A 14239-nucleotide genomic window follows, 5' to 3' on the forward strand; every position below is an offset into this window, starting at 1 on the left:
TCATACTGCCCAAACTTTTTCTTTGACGGAGCTATTCAGTGATCTAAAACAGAGTCAAAATATGAGCTGACAATTAGGTTGTGTAGATGCTCCAGAGTTTCCGTGTTTAATCTGTCCCAACTAACTTAGAGATATATGTGGCGTAGGAATCCAGAAAAAAAAGTGCTTTTACTTTGTGAAATTGTGACCAATTTATCTCTGAAAAAATCTAGGCTTTTCAGTCTTCAGAGTCAGGAAAGAAAAATGGGCAGATGTCGAGGTTTCTTCTTAGATGGGGAACGAAGTTAGTAGCTCTGTAAAAATTCTGCCAATTTAAGTCAATTTCTAGACTTTTTAAAGCTCGTACAAATAAAGCTGAATTATTTTTGTAACTGAAATATTTAAAATTAGAGAAAGATGGAGATTAAAATGTGATGAGAACCCCCACCATAAGGCCAGCTGAAAAGTCAGTTTTTAAATGGAATGGCTATTAAGTCTTGGAGGAAAGAACTAATAGAAAGCAGACAGAAAAGGGAACTAGAAAGGGACAAGTTTAGGGACAACAGACAAAAGAAACAGTACCCGATAGCACAAGAGATTATACCCAACACTGAAAGCAGAATAGTGCTCACCTTGTTTCACTTGCAGTTCTTTAGTTTTAGTTCTGTATACAAACAACCACTGCATTTACCTCAAAAATGTGAAGCAATTCCGACTGCATAGCAGTAGCCCATAGGATTATGAAGGCAACAAAACATTGCTTACAGATAATTCTGTGATTATTTTCTACACTGTCAGAAAACTGATGAATTCTTGTATTTTTAATAATAAATTTTACAGAACTATATTTCTGAATAAAATATTGATCAATTACAGCACATGTAAGATCTCTTTTCTAAGTTTTGTACCCCTCTCAACTGGGAAAGTCAGATGACGCTATTTCAAATGAAACCTATTTATGGCACCGTTGATGCATGTTTTCGTTGTGATAGGTATTTTAAAACAGATCATTTACTTCTTATTGTATAATCTGTTTTTTATAGCCTAGTAATAGGTTTTAATACACATATCATAGAATCATAGAATGGTAAGGGTTAGAAGGGACCTTTAAATATCACCTAGTCCAACCTCCCTGCAGAAGCAGGGTCACCTAGATCAGGTCACACAGGAACGTAGTAGTAGTAATAATAACCTTAAGTGCAAAATCTTGGTTTTCATTTATTTTGATTTAAGCTGAGAACTCAATTATCACAGAACTACATAGGAAAGAAAGACTTTAACGTAGGTTGCATGTTTTTCTTCTGACTTTCACTGTCTCACAATGAAAACGTTCTTTTTTTACAGACAAAGAAAGAGGCACCTGTATGGTACAAGAAACTGCAGAAAACATCACCATAGCATTTTTCCAAAACTATTCAAAGTAACCCTTTGGGGAGCTTTTTCTTTGAAGAAAGTTATTCTCATCATAACAATGTCCTTTTTACAAAAAAAAAAAAAAGCAAAGAACTGTTTTGGTTTTAACTGTTCTTTTACAGCTGTCAAATGATCTTATGCTTCATAAAAAAATGTTTACATCTCTCGTGTGAATACAGTCTGTGGAAATGATGCATGCAATGATTTTACTTGAATCTTAATTTTAAAATCTGGGCAGTTAAAGGATGTTACTCAGAGTGTTGAAATTAATGCATGCTTCAGCTTTTTTATATTGTTTTTCTTGGACCTTGTGTTTTGTGCCACATTCCTTGCAACTATTCTGGCTCATAGAAATTTAAAAATTACACGAGTCGGTATCAGACCACATCCTACTTTCTATGAAGAAAATTCATGTTAAGTGGAAAGAAAATTAATTTCTTATCATCCCTGATTTGTGTAGTTTGTCATTTGATGTCATTTGTTCTACTAAACAGACATTAAAAAACATCTAAAGAAGCAATAAAATACATTTTAATTATCGACACTGATTCTTAATGGGCTGGTTACACATGCTGTAGTGTAGTTACCTCAGTGTAATAATAAAAATGGAACTGTTATGTGTGAGTACTGTAGCATGTAATGGTGAAATGGTAACTTGCCATATTTAATTGAATGTAAGAAGCAGCTCCCTTTTTTTAACCTCTCTTTTCCTTGACAGTATTTATTCAACTAATTCATTGTTCCTATCTGGATGTGAACAATAATTATTTACTATATAATACTGAGCTTTATCAAGCTTGTGATTCCTAGATACACCTTTCTTTATTTTCCAAACAGCAGACTAAAGCACAGCAACACTCTCCGCTCCAGGTAAGCTTCAGTTTCTTTATTATTTATTTTCTAATTCTGAGAGAGTAAGGTAAAAATGCTAGCACATCACAGGATTCAAATTATCATTCTGTGATGAGGGAGGCCAAATGTGTAGACAGAGGTAATACCTTTTATTAGACTAACTGTCATTCACTGCGGGAAAAAAAATACACAAATCTTCAGGCTCACAAACCTATCTGTACAGATATTCCTGAAAACACTTTAGTTTCCAGAAGTCTAGGGCTTTATCTGACTTGTATTTTTTATGTGAATAGAATCATTAACTTCTCTTTCATGTGAAACAGTTCCCATATGCAGAAACTAATATTGTAGTTTGTAATAGATATTTTATATGATTCACAATCCCTAGTTGAACTTCCCAGACTATCCTGTTTGTCTGTTTTCAGCCAATAATTAATAAATTATATTATCTAGAAGGACTGTGAGCTACTATAGGCAAGATAGTAGTTGGAATCTTAAGGATACACAATTTGTTCTCCTACAGTATCCTTATAGATAAATTGGTGAGACTATAAGGTGGGTGGAAAATTGGCTGACACACAAAGCTCAAGGAAATGTGATCAGCAATGCAAAGTCCTACTGGCAACTGGTGAATAGTAGCTATCCCTCGGCAAGTTTGTAGGCAATACCAAATTTAGGGGAGTAGTCTATACACTGTGGGACAGACCTCAACAGGCTGGAAATTAGGGCAAGAAAAATCTTACAAAGTTCAGCAAAAGCAATTGCAGCCCCACATCTATGATGATTATAACCTGAAAGCAATTATAGAATCATAGAATGGTAGGGGTTGGAAGGGACGTTTAGAGATCATCTAGTCCAACCCCCCTGCAGAAGCAGGGTCACCTAGATCAGGTCGCATAGGAACATGTCCAGGTGGGTCTTGAAGACCTCCAAGGAAGGAGACTCCACAACCCCTCTGGGCAGCCTGTTCCACTGCTCCCTCACAGTGAAATAGTTTTTTCTTATGTTTAAGTGGAACTTTTTGTGTTCCAGCTTCATCCCATTACCCCTTGTCCTGTTACTAGCTACTATAGAAAAAAGGGATGTCCCAACCTCCTGACACCCACCCTTTAGATATTTGTAAATGTTAATAAGATCTCCCCTCAGTCTCCCACATCTAGGATGGAATAACTCAAAAGCAATTAGTCCCACAATAACAATCTAAAAATGCCAGTACTGGATGGAAAGCAGCTTAGCAGAAACAGAGTTCAAGGTCCTAGTGGACAACAAATTGAACATGAGTCAGCAATATGCTAGACAGCCAGCTGATCCTGGGTCATATTAACAACAGAGTAGCTAGTAGAAAAAGAGAAGTGATCCTTCCCTTCTGTCTGGCATGTGGGAAACCACATCTGGAGTGTTGCGTCCAGTTTTGTGCTTTTTCAAGAAAGGCTTTGACATACTGAAATGAGTCCAGCAAGTGATCCACCAAGATGGATCAGGCTGGAGGAACTGATCTAGAAGGGTCAAGAACAAGAACTAGACTTGTTCAGCCTTAAGAACAGAGGGCTTGGGGAGGAACTCATTGCAGTCTTCAACCACCCAACAGGACGGTACAGAGAGGTGCACAACGACAGACTAAGATGCAACACACGCAAGACAGAACAATATAAGACTTGATTAGAATTCCTGTCAAACCTAAATTACTCTACAATGATATTTCTAAATATAAGATTGTAACATTATTTTTTACTTCTTACTGTCCAAGAGACACAAAGTGATCAATTCTTCTATGGAAATAAAATACACAAGATCATTTTGATGCTTCCAAATTAAACTGTGGATTGCAAATTTCTGTATCTGGCATCCTGATTTTCTAGGAAGGCTGACAGAAAGTTAGGCTGATTTGTGGTGAAATTTTATTGACATTTAAACAGTTCTACAGATGACAAAGAGACATATTCTGGCAAAGTTTGGGCTTTTTTTTAAGAAAATTACTAACAAGTTCCATCTTTAAATTTGTGAAAATAAAGGTTATTTGTTAGCATATCCTGTTAACACATAACGCTATTGGTAACCCATGGAGTCCTTTTGAAAATCTCCTCAGTACATAATTTTTTTCCAGGTGAAGACTTTGTATTTTTCCTGTGCCTCCTCACTAGATTTCAAGGCTGTAATTAATTACCTAGGAGGAGACCTTCTAAGCTTGCATGTCAAACCTAGAATGTCATTTAAATGCAACTATTCAAATGTGAAATGCCCTACAGCAAAAAAATTAATGAACCTTTTTACTCCTAAAATAATGAAAAGGTTCAGTTACATTACCTGTACAGCATTTTTGCTGATGTGCTTTCCCACAAACATAGTTGTTGAATTATTCTAAAATTTTCTTCACGGTCTTTGCAGTCTCCCATTGTAGTAGGCCTTGTACCAATGTATGAGTCAAAAATAATGAAGTAAAGATAAATTTCTAAGAGTAGTCATGCATGTAAGCAACTTGTGACTGAAGTACCCAACCCACATAATCATCCTCAGTTCCTCTTTTTCAAGACAAAGAGAGCAAAGAGAGAAAACTCTCAATCCACTATTAGAGTTCTTAGTACTTTAAGCTGGTGTTACTTAAGTGTTACTTTTCATAAGTGTGTTAGTCGAACAGGAAAGAAGGACAGTTGGTTTAGAGCAGGTTAGGAGGTTTTTCAACATTGTAATTGCTTTCCCACCTCTCTGTCTCTTTCTAGAAGCAAAGAAGCTTATCAGGGAAATCTCTAAAGGGCTAGTGTCAAGAGGATGGGAAAAGTGTATTTGTTTTAATGCTTGGTGACAAGACAAGGTAAAATATGCACAAACTAGAACACAGGAAGCTCCAATTGAACACGAGGCAAAACTCCTTTCCTGTGAGGGTGAGGGAGACCTGGCACAGGCTGCCCTGTTGTGGAGGATGTGGAATCTCCTCTGGAGGCTTTCAAAACCTATCTAGACTTGTACCTGTGTGACCTGATCCAAGTGAACCTGCTTTAGCAGGGGGGTTGGACTAGATACCTCTAGAAGCACCTTCCAATCCCTACCAGTCTGTGATCTCTTGTTTGAGGAAAAAATTTAAAACATGAAATTGCTTTTTTATAATAAGGACCTAAATTTTTAATTCTTATTGCTGAGTCCCATGGTCATATTTCACTGGCATTTAAGTTTCTAAATATTTTCTATACAAAGAAATTATAAGTCACTGGGATTTGTAGTCTTCCTCACCTTCAAGACTGCCTGTGATGAAACCTTGTAAAAGACAACTCTAAATTCAAATATTATCTGTCCAAGTCATTTGTCAGTATCTCAGGAATACCATTTGCTACCTCTTAAATTTTAGTTGTTATTTTCGGCTTCAGTTACCCTTTTGTATGATATCCAGTTCCAGAAAAAAAATAGGAACACTAACTCTACTAAACCTCTGACATCTGCAAGATGGTCAGGTCATTTTTTTTTTGCTCCTGGTAGACATTCTTCCACTTCTGTGACCTTGGAAGACATGACCTGGAGATCATGAGTCTCTAAAAAGAAATTATTACCATTTCAAGAAGCATTTATGTTGTCACCTGTATATGTCTCAATCATCAGTCTGTTGCACATTTACATGAAAGCAGATTTATACGTAACAGTCTGAATCCGTAACAACCTGTCCTCTTTCAGGGTTGCTGTCATTAGGGACGTCTACTGAGGAAAGAATTTATCTCCCTGTTAACATTATATTTAATAGAACACATGCCAGAATTTACACTGAGTCAATGAAATGTATCCCTGGTATTTTCTTATACCAAAGAATAACAAGAATCTGCATTCATTCTCGACCTTTGAAAATGAAACAAGTATATTTAGAAGATCAAGTTTTGCTTAGCGTCTTTGGGCAATATTATCCCCTTCTTAAATTCCTAGGATTGACTGGGAACTCTTGACCTTTAAAATGCATACTTCCATAGCTTAATTAAGGCAGTTACACTTAGAGTATTTCAGACTGAAGCTGGGCAGCAATCAGCAGCAGTACAAGTTGGTAACTCTTGGGGAACAGCATCACTAGTGGAAATGAACAGCAGTTGGGAATTATGGAAGAGTGAGTGGTATTGCAGAAGCTTTTAGCAGTAGGAAAAGTAGGTACAGCTCTTTGCAGGTGTTGGACCCTCTGCTGCTCTTTAAGCCCTCTGCTGACAGCACAAGAACCACCAACTTCGTTCCACAAAGTTAATTTTGAAGAGTTCTTTGAATTTTTTTCCTTACTGATACATTTTCCATAGCAGTAAATACTCATATTCTTTTCTTTTTTCTTTTCTTTCTGAGAGAGAGACTCCTTACCCTCAGGGTGTTTTAACTAGGTTGAAAAAAAATGGTGAATTTTAAGTAGCTTAGCCTTTAAATGATGAAGGAGACAAAAACCCCAGCAAATTTCATCTCCATGAAAGCAAGAAATGGCAGAAGTATTAAATGCAAAAAGTTAGGAAATTGCAGTTACTCAGAAACTTACATGTTTTTGTAGACTGTGTGCCCTTTTTGAAGATGCTACAGAAATAACCACTGTAAAAGAGAATGCTGCTTTGACTGAAGCAATAGAATCAACTTTGTTTGACCACGAATAATTGAAGTCTTTGTGTTAATACTTATTTTAAGGAATAGTGGATCAGTAAATGTAACTTAATTGCAGGAAAAGTCTTATGGATGGAATTTATGACTGTATTTCAACGAAAGTCTTTTCATTTTTTCTTTTGGTTAAATACAAGAAGGATTACTTAGCTTATTCAGTATTGCAGCTGAAATTGTTAGCAATTCCCAGTGCTCCTTTTTATTGTGACTTTAGAGATACATATTGCAGCATACAAGAGTTTCTCTTTTGTTTTCTTACTCAGTTCTTTAGGAGATATTGTTTCTTTGTGCATGGCAACATAGTGCTTGACTTCTACCAGGGAACATATGTGTGGATTTTAAACAAGATTGTTGAACACGTGCAGGGGTCCTTTCTAAAAGAAAGAGTTGGAAATATTCCCACCAAGTTCTCCCTGAGACCTCGAGAGAGGGTCATTTTTGTGCCCAAGCTTTCTTGTGCTCGCTGTCGCTGGTATAATGCCACACATACAGCATACTTGTCACTCTACGAGGTTTCCAACTCCCAGTGCCAGTGGAGCCACGTAAACAGAGATTCACAAGTTGTCATCCAGAGCTATGTGTAAGATGTTCACACAAATAATTAATATCACTCATCTCTGTGATACCGTGGAAAGTGTAAACAAGGAAAAAATACATTCTTTTGGTGCAGTCTATTCCCTTGTCACTTTTCCTTCTTGGGGATTAAATTATTTTAGCATATAAATAAAATTCTAGTGACTCTTCATTCTTGGACACTGAAAAGGAAATATGCTGCAAGCAAGTCCTGCAGGGATGGCCAAGTGCTTTTTTTAAGATACTTCATCAGACCTGTATTCATGTCCCTGGTACTGACCAGACAACTCCTAAGAGATAATAAGGCACCACTTCTTACACATTAATCTTTATTCTACTAACTTATTCCTTAAATACTAAATCCCCAAAATCCACTCAGTATTTATGAGTAAAGGAGTACGTGCCTGAAAGTAACAAGGAGAAGTAAAGGGACTAATATGTCAATGACTTGGGTCTTACTGAATTAGCACATTCCTTGTCATTTTGTGTCATTTCTTTCATTATTGCAGTAATTAACTTTGTAGAATTGCATTTGTTCCATTCAGAGGGAATGGAGAACAATAACAGTGTTTACCAGCAGCAGGAGGGAGCTTACCTTTCTTTCTCAACCCAGTAAAATCTCTGCAGGCTAATCTCAATGCACAGCTAATATGCCCTCCTACACAATGGAGACTGTCTGAAATCTCCCTTAGGGAAACCTAAGTGAGCTGATTAGATCTGTTCTCAATGAAAACCAAATACCCAGTCCTATAAAATATAGCAGGTTTTCACTCTGATTGCCATTTCAAATCTGTACAGGCTGAAACCTTTGTCAAACAGTTTTACACCATGATAGTAGTTTTGAGATATCTGAATGAGTTAAAAACCAGTACAGAATATTTTCAGTTCATTAAATAACACTCTTTGAAATTACAAAGAAAGAAACTATATAAAGTCCTTATGTCTCCAGCTGCAGAAACACCAAGAATCTCTCATCATTCACTATTATTCTTTGGCAGTTGTAAAATAAAATATCTATAAAGATGTATACATTTTAATATCAATATAAGTTAAATTATTTAGGTTCAATTATTTTTACCACAAAGCAAAGTGTTTTTCTGCAAACATCCATGTTTAAAGTGCTTTTGGTCATGAATGAAATGCCAATAAATCTTGAAATTCATTTTATTGAAAAAGATAAGGGTTACTGTACTGCATCATCTTCATGGGCTTATCTGATCTATTGTCCTGCCTCCAAGAATTGTTAGGTTCATGACAGAAAGGTGCAAACCCCCCACTGTCCAACAGTGGACAGCACATTTAGAGATTTGAATGACAGCACTAGTTTTCATAAAACTGTACAGTATCTGTATTATGCAAGCTTTCAGATTCACTGGATGTTTCTGGAAACAGGAATACCTGATGCCACTTCTCGTCTATGGTTTTTGTTAATCTTTCATGTAAGAAATTTTCTGTATTCCTACCACTTCTATCTAATGCCTGAAAACATAAAAACATAACTGTAAAGTTGCTAAAGTTCTGTTTTGGTTCCACTCAGACATGAAGCTACTGAAAGTACAGATATGCCAGAATTCTTGGCGACTACCCAGACTTGGCCTAGTCCTGACAACACTTAGTCCTACTTCTGCATAGAGAGATGACAATACCAGCAGCATCTCACTCCGTATGAATTGCCAGTTGTTGGGTTTAGTAATAAGAACAAGTGTCATCCTGAACATGTATTTATTGGACCAGAAACTGGAGCCCAGTCTGAACAGAACTGGCAAGGCCGTTGGTTCACAGCACTCAATTGTCGTTCCATAGGAACTGCTTCCATAGGAAACTGAGGATGTTACCATTTTCCTCAGTGGTGGATAGGACTGAATCTCATCAACCCCACTGAGAGTTCACAGAAGTTAACTTTGAGCAAGATCATGAAGTGCTTCTGAAGAAAAGAGTGGCCTTCAGTCCTTCAGCTTTGCAAAGAAACAGCAAAGACAAAATTCGGAGTTTCTAGTCTATACGCTTGAAGCATTTTCTACAGTCTACACACAGCTTCTAAGTACTGACCGGGTACCAAATTTAATTTATGCCTTTTCCTTCTCTGTTTTCTGATGTCTACTTTAAAAATAACCAGTATTGTAGTTCTTCTTTATCCCATTCTTATGAATTCATTTTATCCCATTCTTCATTAAGTAATAGTGAACCTGGGACAAATCTTAGACAGTATGGATACCATGGCTACTTCAACACCCAACTTTACAAACTTTAGCACTTATTTTCAGTTTTAGGTTGCCAGTAAGAGTAAATTCAATCTAGTAAAGCAGATTGTGGGGCCATAGCATTTGATGGAAAGTAGATATTTAGAAATATAATGCATTAATGTTTAACAAAGTATTTGTAGAAGGGAATTCCTTAGGTTGCTTAATTCAGAGGGAACAGGTGACTTCTTTGGCTGTTTAGCTATTTCTTAGCTTTCCATGCTCCTGCACTCAGAGAGAAGTAGGCATTGCATCACACTGTCTCTCAGTGTGATATTTTTGAAAGAAACACTGACATGAGACTAGTTTAATGGTACCACAATGTCCTTGGGATGAAGAACATAGAGGGTTTTTTTGTTCTTCAATTAGATACCAGGAAAGCTTATTACCACTGCTTCATACTATAAATAAAGTCACCTGGATTGGAAGTGCTGCAATGGATCATTGCAAAATGCTTCTGCTGGTAGGACACAGTGGAACAAGCAGGTCTAACTTACTGTGATTAATAATTATCTCATAGGTGAATCTCATGATGTTCAATTAATTGTGTTAATGCAAGATTTACAGCAACAAGGATGGTGCAGATGCGTTATTGATGAAAAACCGTTTGAGCAATCACAGCCTGCTCTATTCACATGATATGGCAATGCTAACATGAAGCAAAAGGAAAACAGTTAACATCCTCTTTGTCCCTTCCGCTTTTCCTTCTTTCCCTTTTCAGTAATTGTCTCTGAATATAAAACTTCACATTATTAAAACTGTACTGCTGCATAGTGGAGCACTACAAAACACATAGAGCAAGATGTGATTTTTATCCTGGTCCTGGCAAAATGCATGTTTTATTATTAGCTTGTTTCTCTGGTGCAATAAAACACAGATTGGGGTTTTTTTCCCCCACATGTTACATGCAGTTATGTAGTATCTTGTACCCAATACTGTGTGCCAGATTTATGAATCATTAGGACTTACTCTTGCACGGAAGCAAGATTTTCTAATCTCTAAAGAAAGCTTTGTATTTTGTTAGTCTGTGAAGTTATCAGTATGCAATCTAGAGAGAAAGAAGCCTTGTTTTGTTGAAAGATTGAATCAACTTTTCCTCTCCTTTATCTTATTTATATCTTTCAGGCAGCACAGGATTAAGACACGTTGTTAAAGCCTTGGCTTATCCAACGTGCCTCATGAGTTATGATTTCATGCGTAAGCAGGCTTCATAGCTTAACTAAGCATGTTATGAACCCGTCAGGTAAACACAGTTCAAATGGGTGATACATGCATGAGCTGCAGTTTTCCATGCCGTAACACAACAGACGTAGACCAAGCTTTCATTAAGTCACCTGGCAACAAGAATGTTTATGGGTCAAATGTGAATATTCTAATACACAAATATTTTTATCTAGAGGAGTTGCTCTAATAAAGATAAATATTAACAAAGTATCATTAAAATGGAAACCCATTTTTTCATGGGCTTCTTGTTCTGAAAGTAAACCTTACTTTTTACTTATTTGTTTTCTTTTTTAATATTTCAAAAGCATTATCAAAAAGGAATTATGAAAAAATGAACTTAAAGAAAACTATTAGTATATTACAAGTGGAAACTAGCAGAGTTGGTTGTAACAGATGATTGCAATTTAAATCCCCTCTTTTTTTTTTTTTTTTTGGGAAAATAGTATCCTTAATTACCTGAATAAATGAATATACTTAAGTGTAGAATAAAGCTGGATTGAATATTTTACTCAATGTTGTAATGCATATTTTTACAGCATGCTTTGTAGAATATAATGTGAGTACCACTTGAAGCTGCAAGTGCCAATATGTTAACAAAGTATTTTGTATTTTTCATACTGAAAAAAGTATTTACTTCTGTTGATCAAGGCAGAAAATAATGAGGAAAAAGAGCCTAACTTTGTATTAATTAACTGTTTAACTGTGTTGTGTATTACTTAACATAATCTACTATTTAATGTGTGTCTGGGAACCGAAATGAAAAACATTCTAAAGGACTTTGAAATTGGATGCCTCTGCATCTCATGGCAATAATATAGTTGGTTAAACTACTGTGAGATCTGTAAGACTGTCTTGTATCATTAGACATTTCACCTTCTCCAACATTTGATTTTACTTTTTTCTTTAAATGACGTTACTTATTTGAGAAGGACATTTCTGTGCACATGGATTATGATAGACGTAGGGCAGTTCTAAAGCCTTATTGTGAACAGATGTTTGAGTCATCACTGATAACGACTGCTATTTTTCCCCTATCATCTTATTTCTTCAGTGTTCCACTGTTGGCAAATTGGTCATTTTCTGACTGTGCCTTACCTAAGCAAATGGAACTAGACAAACCATATGGAGGCAGTTGCTTCCTTGATGGGAGGAGTTCATCGTGAGGCAGATGGAAACCACGAGGGAGATGCAGCTATACCTTTTCATTACAGTACATGATTAGAAATACAGAAATTTCCCTATCCAGCGAGATTAATATTGGCACCAACTCTTTATGCTGCCAAGTGAACAAGACTCGTGTGCAGCCACATTTTATGAAGGCTGATCAGCTTTCTTGTAGTGGAGGACAGGAGTGTCTGGGTTTGGTAGCGCTTGGTTCATTCTCCTTTCTTACTGGTCAACTTGTGATGGCCACTAAATGCAGCAGATGTTCTGATAGTGAGTTTTAAGCTTTACTGGTGAGTCCAAATATATTCTCAGACTTCTGGAATTTTGAGTAAGGTCAGAATTTTAAACATTCTCATCATAAAAGGACATTCCTCTTGTCTGGTGTGATTCGGATGAGAAATCAAGTACACCTTCAGAAGCTTTCATGGAAACTCCTGACTTGCCCTTCTACTGCAGCCTGAAGTAGGTTTTTGTAATCTCTGTTTTGCTGTTATCCCTCCTGACAAGTGACATCCAGTTATTCAGCTCACTTAGAGAAAGATGTTTATTGTGTCTTCAGTGGAGGTTAAACCTCACTTAGTCTTGAGGCAGATGCATTGAAAATCAGCACTTGCTACTGACGTTTTTTTAAATGATTTGCTCATTCCTAACTTCCTTTTTTTTTTTTCAAAAATGTCAACCAAGCTACTAGGATACGTTTAAAAATATGAGTTATTACCCCTATCATTAAGCAAGAGAGAGCCCTATGGTCATTTTAATATCCTCTGACTAACTGAAAATCCTCCTTTTGCTGCTGCTGCAGCTGTTTCTGATAACAGAAGGGCTGGTTCCTTCCTAATGTAGTTGTTTTCTCTCCCCGGGGATGGTTTAGCTAGACAGTAGATACTACCTCATTCTTTGTGCTCCTTTTGAGTTGAGGTGGCTCCCCTTAACAGAGCATAACACTGGGGTTCAGAACAAAAATGAAGCACCAGAAGCACATTACCAGTTTACTTAAATGAGGAATTTGTGAGCTATGGTGCTCTCTAAGCTGCTTCAGAAAGATTCTCAAATACTACCAAAAAAGATCCATTGGAACATAGACAATGATTCTCAAACAACCTCACTTTGGGAAACTGATCAAAATTGAAATTGTCTAGAGTTAACTACAGCCATTCAATATCCAGCCTTGGTAGATCTTTATCTGATAGCTCAAAGAATCTGCTCTGGTTTTGCTCTATTTAGGCATTTATATAGCTCGTAAGTTTTAAGTGTGTACTGAAAAGGTCCTTCTTCTAAACAGCTGTCAGTCTGTAAACTTGTGCTCATGAACTACTGGGGTTCCTCAAAAGGTAACTAATAAAAACAAGCCAGTTGGTAATGTTTAAATTCATTATACAGACTTTTTAAATAAGAAAAAAAAGGGGGAGGGGGAGGATGCCTAAGTAGGAATGACTGACAACTGCATTCTCAAAATGAGCATCTCAGTTTACTGCACGGCCAATACTAAGGCCTTCAGAGGGACGTGTCGTCTGCCTCCATCCAGAGGCCTAGCCCTCTCCAGTGGCTAAATGCCAAATATTTCAGTAGACACTACAGGTAGGCACAGGCTCTACAGCTGTGAGAGAGTGCATATCAGCCCCTCTTGAACTGTGGATGCTCAAAAAGATTGGGCATTTCAGTAAAACACCCTTACCAGTGCCAATTACAGTATAAAAGCTCTACATGAGATTCACCTGTTTGGCTGTCTTGAGATTTGCATCCTTATTGCCTAACCTTGAGGAATCATCCTGAGATAACTAGCCATTATATTAAGCCATGTCTTCATATACATCTGTCTCTTTGTCCTCATATATATCTGTACTGGAAGATGTATACTTTAGAAGCATCCAATGTACCAATGAATATAGGGATTTGTAGTTTCAGTAGACAAGATTTCTCACCTTCAGTATTTCTTTTTCCCTCATGTTTAATCTCAATACAATTGATCAATTAAATTATGTTTTCTTTGAAAAAAAGGTAAATAGCTTCATTGTTAAAAAACAATCCCCATAAGACCTTGTATACCAGCTCAGCAATATTCCATGTGAAAACAGCTAAGTCTTCTCAGTTAGGAAAAAACTATTTCACTGTGAGTGTGAAGGAGCAGTGGCACAGGCTGCCCAGAGGGGTTGTGGAGTCTCCTTCCTTGGAGGTCTTCAAGACCCGCC

General features: G+C 36.8%; 1 protein-coding gene across 4 annotated transcripts in view; it reads left to right on the forward strand.

The window, feature by feature from the left end:
* PIBF1 (progesterone immunomodulatory binding factor 1) overlaps positions 1 to 2097 on the forward strand; it is a 118191-nt gene extending 116094 nt beyond the window's left edge. For all 4 annotated transcript variants that reach the window (XM_062020507.1, XM_062020506.1, XM_062020505.1 and 1 more), the window contains exon 18: positions 1324 to 2097. In XM_062020507.1, coding sequence (XP_061876491.1) covers positions 1324 to 1377 — 54 coding nt within the window. In that variant the 3' untranslated portion in view covers positions 1378 to 2097. The remainder of the gene's footprint in view (positions 1 to 1323) is intronic.
* Positions 2098 to 14239: the final 12142 nt, after the last annotated feature.

Source organism: Colius striatus, chromosome 1, assembly GCF_028858725.1.
Source record: "Colius striatus isolate bColStr4 chromosome 1, bColStr4.1.hap1, whole genome shotgun sequence".
Lineage (NCBI taxonomy): Eukaryota > Metazoa > Chordata > Aves > Coliiformes > Coliidae > Colius > Colius striatus.